Source organism: Heliangelus exortis, chromosome 1 (assembly GCF_036169615.1).
Source record: "Heliangelus exortis chromosome 1, bHelExo1.hap1, whole genome shotgun sequence".
Classification (NCBI taxonomy): domain Eukaryota; kingdom Metazoa; phylum Chordata; class Aves; order Apodiformes; family Trochilidae; genus Heliangelus; species Heliangelus exortis.
In genome coordinates this window covers 116,722,070-116,736,766 of record NC_092422.1, presented here as the reverse complement: position 1 = coordinate 116,736,766, position 14,697 = coordinate 116,722,070, and the positions used below count along the sequence as shown (strand labels likewise).

The 14,697-nt window shown below is 39.2% G+C and overlaps 1 protein-coding gene across 3 annotated transcripts in view; it reads left to right on the top strand.

Annotated features, from left to right (window-relative positions):
* Positions 1–14,697, top strand: part of GSK3B (glycogen synthase kinase 3 beta) — a 146,019-nt gene that overhangs the window by 44,896 nt on the left and 86,426 nt on the right. For 2 of the 3 annotated variants that reach the window (XM_071760541.1, XM_071760533.1), the window contains exon 2: positions 10,686–10,879. In XM_071760541.1, the coding sequence (XP_071616642.1) occupies positions 10,686–10,879 (194 nt within the window). Of the gene's footprint in view, positions 1–5,595; positions 5,705–10,685; positions 10,880–14,697 lie in introns of those variants that run through there. The other variant, XM_071760545.1, reaches the window with a different exon arrangement.

Genomic DNA, 14,697 nt, shown 5'->3' with positions numbered 1-14,697 from the left:
TAGTATAGTTCTGATGTTCTTAAGTTTTTTTTTTGGGGGGGGGGGGCGTTGGTGTATTTCAGGCTTTTTCCCTGTCTCTCTGCTATTCTTAAAACCTTTTCTTTTTATTTTAGCCTGTTTCCTTCTAGGTCTTTTCTTACTTCCTTCCTGAATGCTTTGGCACTTGCAGGCATGCCAGGGCAGGAGCTGTCTCTTATTCTCTGTGCTGTGTTTATTCACACTTGATACCTAACCACTGCTGTTACAAATATGATTGAAAGATTTTTTTATTTCAACCCCAGTAGAAGAGTGAAGACTCTAAGATGCAGTAAGGTGTTCTGATGTGTTCAAGAGTGTAATAGGGAGGGTCATGGCAGCTTGCAGCTACTGCAGGTGGCTGTGCTGTGGGTTTGCTTAATGGTGTGGTCTTGCAGATTAGAAACTTATTAGTGGATGCAGAGAGAGAGAGAGGTTGAAAAGGAAGGAACGTTAATGTTCTGTGTTCCTAGGGATGAGAGATGCACTTGGCTAGGTGACATGTATGTTTAACTGAATGCAAAAACTGTAACAAATCCAGTTAAGACTGAGCCAGGGAAGCCTCCAGCAGGTAGACAAACTCCTATTTAAGTGGTTTACAAGAAACTACTTTAGTGTAAGGTTTACAGGTCATACCAGATATTTTGATGGGAAGATTGTAGGCCTTCTAGGAAATCCCCAGATGTGCTGTTTATAATTTGTTAGTCTTTGGGGGGCAGGGGGGGTGTGGTGTGAAGGAGATTTTGGAGTCTCTGATAGTGCTCTTAAAGAGAGCATGTCAGTGGGTGGCCAATGATGGGTTCACTGTGTTAGCCTTACTAGAAGATGCCTGTAGACCTGTTGAGGGTCAACTCTTGAATGGCATGAACAAGTGGGTAAATAAGATCTGCTTGCAACTTGGGGATCTCCAGTGCCCTGTCAAGGCTCAATTACAGGCGTTTTATAAGTTATTATGGTCAGCTGAACTGCTATAGTTGTCTTTGGCAAATGTTTGCTAAATCATGTTCCCTGATGATGTAAGAGGGAGAAACAACTTAAGGAAACTTCAAATAAGCAATCTCAGCACTCTGCAGGCTGAAATTCTCAGACAGAATTTAACTCAGGGCTATACAGAAAAAAAGGAGATACTGTTGCACAGTGTCATGCTAGAATGTTGTTGTTCATACTGTTTTGCTGAATCCCTATCTCTGTCCTTGTCTCTTATGCTGCATTTAATCTGTAAGATCTTTGGGGCATTAATGACTTGACCTGAGATTATAAAAAATGCTGTTACAAACACTTCAGTGCTTATACTAATTTGTGGAATCACCTTATCTAAATTTAAAGTTGATTAAAATAGCAAAATAAATTTCAGAGGGAGAGTTTGCATGTGTATGAGGTGGGTGGGGAGGAAGGAGAACAGAAAGAGTGCCTACTAAAAATAACTTGTTAATGAGCATGAGACTGCTTATGAAACCCCACCAGCAGCCAGTGTTTAGATTACCTTAATTGTATGTTTCTGTATTTTTTTCCTAAAGCAAATTTAAGTATAAGCATTCTGGTTTGTCACTGAAAAAAATTTCATTCAATGCTGCTTCCTAAGGTAGTAGGGTAGGGATTTTCCCCCACCGTGCTGTTACCTACTGTTTAAGAAAGCTCTCTTGCTTAGGAATTTCCTGTGTTGGTCTGTGTTTGCCATGATGTCTGGGGTACAAGAAGCTGGCTTTGGCTTACTGAGAGTGATGGGTACCCACAGAAGCCTTAAATGTGCCTCAGAATGGTGCAGGCACCACCTTACACAGTGGCAGGAAGGAAGGCTGTAGGAAGGTGAATCTCTACTTCAAATGCTGCGAGTAAACATCCCTGGTTCGAGTCAGCTGCTTGGTTTATAAATTAGTGGGATGATAACCTGCTGGGATTGGATGGTGGCTGATTTAAGCAGGGATCTGTTGGAATTCCTTCTGTCACAGCTGGATCCAGAAGAGGTCATCTGATGGCCAATTGGATAGGCATCCCAGCTAGATCAACAGAGCTCTTCCCATCCTTTTTCCTCTTGTGCTTTTGTTTTCTTAAAATTTTTTAATTGTTCAAACTCAAGCTTGTACTGGGATAGACTAGCACAACAGCCCAGTCAATGTTTTGCTGTGCTTGCTTTGGCTTCCTCAGTTAGGATCTAAAAGCCTGCAGGAAGTCAGTGCCTCAGAGCATCAGGAGACCCTGTAGTAAACAGTATAATGAGCCTATTATGTGAATGCTCTGGGACCTGAGAAGAATCCTTTTCATTTTTCAAAGGTTTGTTACAGTATTTAGCATTACACTTTCAAATAGAGTGAATTGGATGCCCCTTCCTAAGCATTTTTACCTCTAAAAGAAGACTTAAAACTTCAATGGTATTTGGAATGACTAAACCTGGATGCAGTAAATCCAAATGCTGTTCTTCTAGTTAAATTTTAGGGGTTTTTTTTTCCCCCAATAGATAAATAATAGGGAAAAAAAGGTCCTTGTATCTTTATGTACTCTTGTGTTTATTATATTCAATATAGGCATATGAAGCATATCCTTATCTATCATGCTGCTGTAAAAATATATTTAATTTCTCTTTCTTTGTTACATACTGACCTCAAAAATACCTGAAGACGGAGATCAGTTACACGCTGTGTTGTTTTTGTAATAAAGTTACATGGCCTTTCTGAGCTGTTGCTGCTTATTTTGTAGTGATAGTATAGTTTGTTTTACAATAGCAGTGACTTCTGTCTAGTGTTTATTTCTATTCCATTTTGCAGTTATCTCCTGCATAAACTTGTCACTTAGTACTTTGAATTTGTATGTAAGCCAATGAAAAAAATGTAGAGGTACCAACACTTTTTTTGGGTTACAGGTTTTGCCTCTGGAAGGTTTTGAAATTTATTGATATCTAAAAAGCATTACTTACTGGTCCTTAGCTTGACAGTTGTTGCTGAAATTTGTCCTGCTTATTTGTCACTGTATTGAACTTAACAGAAGTGAACTGATGCATATGTAACCATGACTATCATTTGATCATTAACAATAAAGCCAAAGAGTGCCTGCTTCACCTTTTCATCACTTACCAGTTTTCTGTGTTTTTATTTACACTGAATGCATGTTTTGACTGTTGTGGAAAGCAGCATATTTGGTGTTAAGTAATGACATCCTTGCTGATAAGGAAAAAAAAATGGTTTATGTAGGTATTGAAGCTTCCTGATCCAGAGAGTCATTATGTTCATCCTATGCAGGTTTACTAGCCTAGCAGTTGTGGTTCAGCTATATTGTGTACTTTAGAAAAGATTCTGATCAAAGAATAAGAATCTGTGTTGCAAAAATAACTTCAACTTTCAAAGTTTCTTAGAAAAAATTATTTCTGTATTAATTTTGTCCACACACAGTCCTGTCCCAGACTTCTGGATTTTCTGTGTCTAATCACTGTGTGCAATATATTTTCCACCTGCAGATCAGGGCTTGTGCTTTAACTGGTAGCTCTTAGATATCATCATCCAGCTTCCTCTCTTTGACTTAAAAGTGTTTGAGTTCCTGACCTCTCATTTGAAATGTCTGTGGCTTCTTTCTGAATTTCTAATGTTTTGAATCATCATTCCTGAATTTTAGCTATGGTGGGCACTCTGTTCCAGTAACTGTTGTGTGGATACTAAGTAGAAAAGATAACTTTCTTGTTTGCTTGTTTCCTGGCTGATGTTCTCTTATACATCTCTGCTTATACATCTAAGGATTGTTTTAGGTCTCAGTAGCAATGCTGTGCTTGGGCACTTCTGTCTGTGCCAGGATGACACACATGTCAGAGTTGATGACTTCACCCTTTGGGTGGGTTTACTTGGTTTGGCTTCATGGCCAAACCTTGGCTCCTGGGTCCCCCTGGCCATTTTGTGCCTGGGCTACATAGGGAGGCCAGCTGCTGCTTCACTGATCTCCACCCCATGCATAACTCTCTAAATAAATCTTGTTTCTGAAAACTTTGTAGCTATTCCTTCTGGTTGTTGACAAAAATAGTGTGAGGCCAAAAAATAATGCCAGTAGAGCTTCCTACTGTATTTTATTAGACCATAGTTAGGTTGAAACTTAGGGCTAGTGTATCAAATCTGATGAAAAATCGTACTACTTTGGGTTGTGCACGTTTGTTCATTAATTTAGTGTGTGATAGCTAGTCAGAAGCCCTCTAGAAGTTAGTGCTTTTGCTTTGATGCGTCCCCCACCCCTTCCAAATCAGGCTCTAATCTCTTTAAGAATATGGAGTCAAACAATCTGGACACTATAAACTGCCTTATTCCTTCTTTATTCGTTATCAAAGTAGTTGGGTATGGTACTTAATCTGGAATTTTTCTCAAACTTGCAAGATCATGTGGATTATCGTATCTTCCTCTGAAGTTCAAGTGTTCTGATTCCTTTCAAAAATCAGCATCACTTCTCAGGCTTCTTAGTTAGGTTTTCCAAAATTCTTGGATACAAACCATGAGATTCTTCTGATCTTAAGTAATGTCTGATGGCTACTCTTTTATTGCAGTATTCAGTTACAGTCAAGAAGTCAGATGACATTTCCTGTGCTAAAATAAGTGTGTGTGTGTGTGTGTGTGTGTCTGTGTGTATAGATTTATTCTGCCTTCTGTGGGTGATGATTGGGAGACTTAGTTTTGTTTTTTTCAAATGTTTGACCTGAGGTGTTTCTGAAATTTCAAGTACTTGTTTTGGGTAAATTTAAAAACAAAAACACAAAGTATTTTGTCAGACTCCTTTCTTCAATTCCTTGAGTTTTTGTGACTTGGTCCTTGAATGTTCTTGAATTTCTGTCTTCTACTGTCTTACATTCATGCAGTTCACTGATGAAGAAAGGATTATGTCTAGTAAAACAGTTCATAAATACAATTTCTGTACCTTCTCTACTGGCTCATAATTATTAGCTTTTTATGAAATTAACCTTTTAGAAACATAGGGAAAAAAATTAGAAAAATGTAATCTAGCACTATGGTTTCTACTGCTGACAGCATATTACCTTAAGCAAATGTTGTTCGTGCTGAAGACTCACGGAGAACTTGGTAACTTCCTTCTTCCTTTGCATGACATGAACAGTGAGAAAGTCAAAAGATTTGAACACTGTATGAAATGTCTCAATAAAAATCATAAGTTATCTCAGTTATTAAGTAAAAAAAGCCAATGCAGTTCTCATAGAGTTCCATCCCCTTTTGGTCACTCATTTTTCTATAGATAGTTGTGTCACCTGCTGGTTGTAACCTGTTCAGATTGGCAGGGGCTAGAACCAGCAGTGCAGGGTTTCTGCAGAAGTGTGAATATTGACCCAATTAAGATGAAAGAGTGTGGGGAAGCCTTAGACCAGGGAGAAGTAGTCAATATTGAATTAATACTGAGTCTTAATAGGGAGGTGGCACTGAGAGTTAAAACAGATCAATGAAGATACTGAGTTTAATGGAGGCAGACAACTACAAGAGCAGCCTCATGTCCTTGCTCATGGCAGGGGGGTTAGACTGGATGACCTTGGAAGGTCCCTTTCGACCCAAGCTGTTCTAAGAGTCTATGACATCATACGTTGTGGAGAGAGCGTTGTAGATCTTTGGGGTGGTTTTAGGACTTGGAATCAACCTAAGGAACACCTGATGGGAGGAGCACCTGTGCTGCATGGCTGCAAGGATTCTAGCAACTAGAGGAGGGAAGGAAGATGAGATAGGTAAATTTAAAAGTAAAGAGAAAAAGGCTACACAAGGAATTGAGGTTGTGTTTGAAGTAGGAAGAAAGCAGCTTTAAACATCCTACTAATTCATTGTTTCTTCAACTTCAAAATGTTTAAAAGAGGAGGGAAGAGGGTGTATACATGGTTAAAAGAACAAAGACTCAAAGATCTCTGACTGTGTGCCTTAATGTGCATTTGTTCTGCTCAACCAGAAGCTAAACAGCTGAAAGGAGGGGGGGAAGGAGATGTAGGGCAGACATAATTTTGGACTTCCTCCAGGCCCATTCTTTAGAAGGCATGGGGGGAGTTCTGATCAATAGTGAAGGATGGCTTTCATGGTCTCTGAGGGCTGAAATTAATTTTACTGACTGACAGCTACTTCTAGGCACTGGCAAAATGTGCATGTGCAGTACACTCGTGGAATAGTCAGCTTTGAGCTAGTGGTAGGAATCTGCATCTGGTGGGCTATTTGTGGTGATATGATTGTCTAGTATCAGGATCTCTTGTCTTACCTGCATAAACGTCTACCACCATATATTTTTTTTTAAGATGCATGCCTCTTGTTCCCAAACCATATGAATTTTTCATTAAAATAATACTGATCCATATTAATTTTGGTTTAATTGGTGGTTGTATAAGCAAAACACGGGATATATTTATTTAGCTATTATATATTAATATATATTCAACTATTTTTTGAGTGCAAAAAATTAAGTTAATGCTCAGCTTGAAGGGGTAAATGGCCATTTACATTAGGTAAAATGATGACATGAGCCATTCTAAAGTTATACCAACATACTGGAAAGTAGAGTCAGAGTTTGCACTGATGCTCTAGTAAACTGTAATCTTGTAAGCGGAGTACATTATTTTCTTCCCACAAACTGATGAGTATTCTCTGCTTTCAGACCACTGTCTTTGCCTAATGGGTGCGATTTATCTCATGGTCGTAATGTGGTAAGGGTAGAAAGTGAGCTGGAAAGATCAGAGCATTTGGGAATTAAAACATCTAGATTTTGTTTTCAGGCTTCTGGAACAAACTCTTCAGAAGACACCTCCAAATACCACATAATGAATATTAAACATGGAAACTTGCATGGAATGTACCAAGTGCAAATATGAGTGTGGTACAGAATGACATCTACTTAGGTTTACTTGTGCTTTTGTCCTGGACGTTTTTAAAGAGGTGGTTTGTCTAGATGATGGCTATACAGTTGCATGAATCTGGTTATTTGTTACAGTAAAGCTGGGTCATATCACTGACACCAGAAAGCAGCTTGTTTTGGACTCTTCAGGTGAGAGATGTGCTGTAAGAACTGCCTAGTATTTTGTTTGGTCCTTCCTTCCTTAGTTTTTCAATTAAATATTTTCTGTTGTAGACCTACAGTTGAAGGTACTGAGAGTCCTGTGTTTGACACAGTACCCTGTTTATCCACTGAGGCTACTAAGTCTGACAGTCTGAAACAGTAAGAGGTGAAAGGCATGAGATGAGAACTGTCTAGGCTTCTTAAGACTTGCTGTGGTATAATGCTTATTGGTGTTTGCTGTTAGGAGTCTTAATTTGGGGGTAGTGCAGGCTGCTGGAAAAGAACAATTTGTCTCTGCTATCTTTGTCAAGCTGAGGCTAAAATCTGTATTTTCCAGTACTGTTTAGTGAACTTACTTACATGCTGTTTGGCTGGAAAGTCAACTCTTGCTCTCCAGACAAAACCAACTGGAATAACCATTCTGAACTGTGTATGGTCTTCTGAACTCCACACACATTTGTGTAATGCACCAAGTGGTAAAAACAGGCTTGGGCCTCCTGGATGCTGCTGTATCTATATTGCTGGTATACTTTAAAAAGCAGTGAGATGTTTTAAGAGATCCAAGCTGCCAAAGATGCAAGGTGAATTTTACCCCTCCAGCCCCTCAAGTTCATCTGTTCTGCAATGGAAACCAATTGAAACTCTTAATAGGCTTATATTTTGAAAGTTTATAGTCCTTATGTTGTCTTATGTGGATGGACTAGCAAGAGCCTCTGTTTATTGAAAGAAGGGAACCAAGAAAAACGTGTGAAGCTTAATGCTCTGTAACATTCTGATAAAGAAATAAATTAATTCTTTATGTAGATTATTAAAGTGTCAATGTTTAGGCTTTTGAGCCTTAAAGATTTCAACTAATTAGGAGCTGTTTTCCCATGGACTTAAGGAGGGGAAGTGTGTAAAGCTGACTGGCTTCTCCTCTGAGCTCTGGAGAAGTTTCCCAGGTCACTGCAGCTCCACACTAGGGAAAACCACCCAGGTATGGTCTGAAACTCAGGGTTTGCTTGTGTGGTCGAGGAGAGCCCCGAGTGAATTGCAGCTCTGAACAGTGTCCTTAGAGCAGATCTCTTGGATTGCGAGTACTTCATATCTCAACCAGTATTGCCAGTTCTTTTACCTCCAAGCCTTCAGTAGCGTTGAATTTTGGGAAAGTGGGGAGTGAACTTCATTAACAGTAATTAATAATACTCTGGCTTTGTGACCAAGGGCAAAAAGTCCTCCAAAACACAGGGAAGGGGCTATATTTTAAATGATGAGGATTGTTGCAGTAAAGCAGATGTCACCTATTTATGTGTGCTGAGTTAGAATTCTAATATTTGAGCAAATAAAATGCAGGGCTCCTATCAGAGTGTAACTGTTCTTTTGCTGTCTTCTTTCCATTTTTTTCTTCCAGTAATGGTGAATTTTTCATGCAGCTCTATTGTGCTTCCACTTTAATCCCCCTCTCTCACTTTGTACAGACATTAGTCTCTCTTTCCATTTTTCTTTGGTTGTTACTCTTTTTTTGTGTTTTTAAGTGTTTAAATCTACATCTCACAGTAATGTGCTTTATTTATTTTTAATTTGTTCATTTGTTTAATGGAGCAGTTGAATGCACAAACCCAAACAATTTATAAGGACCTAAATGGTAGTGTAAGAGATGAGTAACAGCTAACGTGCAGTTTTCAGGAGCAGATCATGCCAGGCCAACCTTCTTTTCTTCTGAATCTTACAGGTACAGAAGAGAAGCCCAGGAGAACAATAGACTACTAGAAATACCCTGAGAGGCATAGAAAATTATTTGATTATTTTTCTTGAACATAACAAAAGGTTCAAGGCAAATTAGGATGAGAGATTTAATTGGTTTTTGCAGAGTATTTAAGCAGTCTCAGAGGATTCACTGTTTCTCAGAAATCTGTTAAATGTACTTCACATAGCATTGTGACATAGATCTCCTTCTGGTGCTGACTCTGTGCTTGAAGGATGTGACAAGCTGGCAAAAGAGCATTATGTGACCTTGGACGAGGTTCAGTCAGGACAAATGCAGTATATTAAGCTTTGATAGGAGTAATCAGGTGTGTAAGTAGAAAGTGGTCAAGGGATTGGACAGGCAGTAGCTCTGCAGAAGAGTTTCTTACACAAACTGACCATGATTCAGCTAGGTTGCAGCATTACACAAGCTGCAAACATTGTACTGGGCTGTACAAACAAGTGTGTCGTAAGTTGGACACAAGAAGTCACCAGCTCGCTGGGTAGGGCTGAGGTGAGCTTTCTCTGCAGGGTCTCGTTTTGGGTGCTGTACCTGAGAGATTTTTACTAGTGAGGGGAGAAGTTGTCCAAAGAGAAATAATTTCATCATGGGAACTCCTTTGCAACATCCCTTTGCTGGAACTAGTGTGGGGAAAAAGAGGTTTGCAATTTTCCACGCCTTCTGGGAGCAGAACAAGGAGGAATTTGCTTAAAATGCACTGAAGGTGATCTGAGATACCTGTTATCAAAATCTTCCTAAATGCATGAATAGTGAAGGACTGGAAGACACTCTCTGGGGAACCTGTAGAAGGAAACCTATCTTAATATGCAGATGTGATTGGCATTTCTTGAGTGCAGTTTCTCCAGATTTGAAGAGTGATTGCTCTGGAACAGTAGGGTTTTTATATTTTTTTTTTCTTGCAGCCTTATTTAAGTCTGTAGCCTGAGCCATTGCAATTGAAGGGACAATAAATGCTTTGCAATATCCCTAGAACTTCGGTCCTGTTACAAACAAAACCAGACTTTGAAGGGGAAGGGCAGTTGGTGAAAGCAGCAATGCTAACAGTAGGTAACAGAGGCTTTGTCTTTTGATGGAAAGTGGCTTCTTTACTGTGAGGGTACATGAGGTTGGCTGTGGACTGCTGAAACCCACAGCTCCTACCTCTGCACCAAAGCACATTCACCTGTGCAACATTCACCACAGTCTTGCATCCTGAGTGCATGTCACTGACTGCATTCTGGTTCATGTCAAGTTGTAAGCAAAGTACATGCTGCCATCATCCTCCTTTCCCTTCTTCCTCCTGCCTCAGTGAGTACCACCTTTCTTTGCAAGGAAGTCCAGGCATGGAAGAAGGAAGGGAGAAGCAGGACTGTGCTGTACAGTGCAGCTTACCTTTCACTTTGGGTGTACACAGCTTGGACGAAGATTTGGGTTTCTAATGAATGCAGACTGAAGCTTTACATGTAGATAGGTTGGCAGCACTAGCTTTGCTAGGGCTTCTGACGTTTGTGGCCAGATATATGCCAGTAAAGGACAGAGTGCTGCTCTGCAGACTATACTCACAGTTGGGTTTTTTCAGTTATAGGAAAATATGGGGAAATCCTTCATTTTGGTAATACAAACAACACTATGTTTAATGCACTTAATCAGATGTGGAAATAAGTACTTGTCTTGGTCATGCATCACATTTGTATTGCTGAGCTATTCGCTTCTGGAAATGGAATGTTTGGTAGCAATGATCTAAATTAAAAACTGTTCCCACTTAATATATTTCATTAAAAAAATACACTTCGTTTTCTTTGCATTTGTCCGTATTTTTTATTTTTCACCTTAGGATTGAAATATAAATGCTGATTTAAATCTTTGCTTTACCCTCTGCAGTTGCAGTCTTGTTGGTCATCTAATTACTGCATTTATTTTGATTGTTTGTGTCTCTGTTCCTTCCCAGGAGACAAAGATGGCAGCAAAGTGACTACAGTAGTGGCAACTCCTGGACAAGGTCCGGACCGACCACAAGAAGTAAGCTACACAGACACCAAGGTGATTGGAAATGGATCTTTTGGTGTTGTGTATCAAGCCAAACTCTGCGATTCAGGAGAGCTTGTGGCCATTAAGAAAGTCCTGCAGGATAAAAGATTTAAGGTGAGCCTATGCACAAGTTCATAATATTTTTCATGAATGTTATCTCACTTTTCCATGTCTTTGGCAATGTTTTATTTTGTTCCATTTTTTGAATGTTTTCATTGGAGCACATAAATGCACAAAAGTTTCCAAGACTAAAGATGAAACAGATGGTATGATAAAGGGATATAGTTGAACTTGAAAATTGGTGAGTCACTCTTGTTTCAATTAGTGCAAAACAGGAAGTCAAAAATCCTGATTTGATTTTGTAGTGGTGTTTCCACATCACAGACTAGATTTTTCAGACAAGAACTGGAGAAACAAGGGAAAAGCTTGTCTTACCCTTATTTTTTTGTTGGATAGACTCTTATCCAGTAATTAGTAATTAAGCTGCTGAATGGAACAGGAGCCTTTGGGCTTTATTCTTGGTTGCTGAACCTGTAAACTAGAAGGGTGTTTTTCAGTAATTTGGCCCCAGAGAAAACTCAGGCCAACTGAGAAAATAACAAATACTGAGCCCAGGGCAGTGAATTATTTCCCTTTCACATCTGATTTATAAATGTGATCTCTTCTGGTGGTTTTAATAGAATAGTGATTCTTCATTCTAAACAAGTAGCCAAACAAAATGCTGTATTTTTTATTTGGTAATGCTTAACCATCAGAAACCCCATCACCACTGGTAGTCCTTTTCTTGGTACTTCGTGTGCTTTACTGCTTTCCCTTAGAGTCAAGTGGTCTATAGCTAAATTTGTGTAAGCACTGAATGACAGAAAAAGTATTGGTTTTAGCATCTGAAATTAGTACTGTGGGCTTTAGCATCTGAAGGCCACAGTTTTCACAACTACAGATGCATAAGGACAATACACAGAGAATGGGCCACAGATAAACTTATTGGCATAGTCTAAATAAAAAACTTCTGAGCTTAAAAAAACAGGAAGGAGAAGGTGAAGCATATCTAAGGAAAATCTGCAGTTTGATTTTTTTTTTTTTTCTTTAAACGTGTATTTAGTTTTAGAAATTGGAGATTTCTAAAGGGGAAAACTCAAGGGTGACATTTTTATCATCTCCCTAGTTTTCTCATTTTTCTAAGACTTGATGCTCAGCTAGCTTCACCAGTAATAATTGCAATTTTTGTCCTGTTTTGGTAGCAGAATCATTCTGCTGAGTTTTTAAGGAACTGTTACCTTTTCCTTGTGTCTTGAAATTGATACTGTGTCATCACCACAGGCATCAGCATATCACAGATATATTATAGGAAGGATGAAAAAGGACAGATATGTTTAAAGGAATGTAATAGTCCAATTTCTAATTAAGAAAGGTGTGTGAAGTTCTTAGATTGGTTCTTACATTTGAGTTATTTCTGGATTGCATTATGTGTTGAAGGCCCTTAGTACTAGGGAAGCATGCAACATGATTTAAGAGTAGATTATTTTAGAAGAATGGAAGAGGCAGAGAACTAACAGAAGTGCTAAACCTAGTCATGCCTAAAAGAGCTTTCTGATTTCTTCCTATTGCGCAGTTTCAGGGGGAAAGCCAGGACATTTCCTTTACTGTGTCATGCTTGATGGATGTCAGCTAGTGCTTTGGACCAAACTCTTTGATTTCTTTAGTCTCATGACTTAGAGGTTTTGTAGCGTGCCAAAATGAAAATCTGGCCAAGCATTTTGGTCCTTGTCCATCAGATACTAATAGTTTGTGACATCTTAATTTTCTTTTAATAAGTCTGTACTGGCAATCTAGAATAAAATGTAAGGGTTTGATTGGTTTTCTTTCAGTAGTTGATTCAAGGGCATTCTGTTATCTGGCTATGAATCTCTTTATTTTGGAGTGTTTCTTTAAGTGATTATGGCATCTTTTGAATATTAGGTCTCTTTTTATTTAAGGAGAAAAATCCAACAAAAAGCTAAAAGGCTGAGTATCATGTTTCCAGTTTGGACTCTGAACTAATGTTCTCTACAGCTACCTGAAAGGAGGTTGTAGCAAGGTGGGTACCAGTCTCTTCTCCCAAGTGACAGAACAAGAGAAAATGGCCTTAAGTTTGATCAGAGGAGGTTTAGATTGGATATTAGGAAAAATTTCTTCACTGAAAGGGTTGTCAGGCGCTTGAACAGACTGCCCAGGGAAGTTGTTGAGCCACCATCCCTGGAGGCTTTTGGAAGAAGATTAGGTGTGGTGCTTAGGACACGGTGTTGTGTGGACTTGGCAGTGGTTTATGGTTGGACTTGATGGTCTTTAGGATCCTTTCCAACCTAAATGATTCTATGATTTTCCTCATATAATGAGAGAGGCTGAAAATACCTGGTACCTGAAGTCTTTAGTACCCCTAAACTACATGGAATTAATGGTAAGTTCATACATAGATCTACAGAGAGAAAGCATTAATTTAAAAAAAATATTTTAACGTCAAAATTTACTTGAGTCACATCTGGAGTAGTACCCTGTCATGCATTTTTTTCATATTTTTTACTCCAAAGTTGTATCCCAGCTGTACAATATCATCTACCTTTTGTCTCAGCTCCCCAGTTTTTCCCATCATTCATAAGTTTAGTCCTCTCTCTTTTCACATTCTGATCTGGAAGCGTATGTTCAGTTGGCAGGGGGTGTAAATTCCTGCAGGCTGGATGAAAGCCTTTGCCTGGATGAATTTGGAAACTAGAGGCATGTATATATATCTTGATATAATATCAAGAATAGCATACTGTTACTTCGGGGTATGCTACTCTTTGGGAGTGTCTGATCTAGTTTGTAAGTGCTGGACCAGATACCTCAGCAGTTAAACAGGGAACTTGGAACGTGTGTTGGCTCTGCAGTGTGAGCACAGTGTAGGAGCACATGAACCCTTCTGTTCAGAGAGCTGAGCTATGGGGCTATCGTTTAGAGCTCAGCTGGGCGGTTGCCACCCCTGCATGGCTGCCCGAGTCCCCATCCAGGCACTGGTGAGTGGAGCTCCTTAAGAAATCTGCTTCTTTGCTCTCATTAATGTATTCCCCTGCTTTGAAAGTGATGAGGAGAACCTGTCAGAGGCAGCCAAAGGAGTCAGTAGCTTCTTTAATTTAAATAAACTTCATCAGTTTCAGAGGGAGGAGAGAAAGCACTTCAGAAACACCAGTCTGTACTAGTCCCACTGGTGGAGAAGCAAGTAGAGTAAAGTAATGGATGGAAGTTGCTTCCTGAAGTATATAGATCATCAGCAAGATTTTCAGGATGTATGCTTTGAGCCTGGTGCCTCGTTATCTCTATATCCTGATGGATTTATCTTGGTACATACAGCATAATTCCTCTGTTGTGATTTAGGTCTTACAAACACACACAAAAAAAGCTTTTAGAAAAGCTAGCAGGAAGTTTTAAAACTTAAAGGGCATGATTCAGAACCTTTAGGAAGTCCTGAGAGAGTGTAACTTCTAGGCTCCTCCTGTGTTTTGTGAATGTGGAGTTTATTGTGAAGGTGTGGAAAATGCACCATAGCTGCCAATTTTTAGATCTCTGTCAGGAAGTTAAGATACTTTTATCCAGGTTTAAATTTAGCTTGAAAGCTAGAATTAGCAGAGGGGGTTGTCTTTTTTTCATCTTTCCTTTTCTGTTACTATGACAAGTTTCTTGAGAGCCACTACTGCAGTGAAAGCAGCATTGGTCTATGCCACAACAAAGTGAGTGTAGAATCACGAGATTTTAAGCAAAAGAGTTGACTAATCACAGGAACTGTAAAATAATGATAGTTCCCATTGCTCCCACTTCTTTCTGCTTCCTTGTTGCAGAGGAGTGGTTCTTAAGCTTGGCAATGTAGTTCCTTCATGGCTGTGTTTTAAGCAAGATCTCCGAAGTGCTCTGATTTTTAAAAT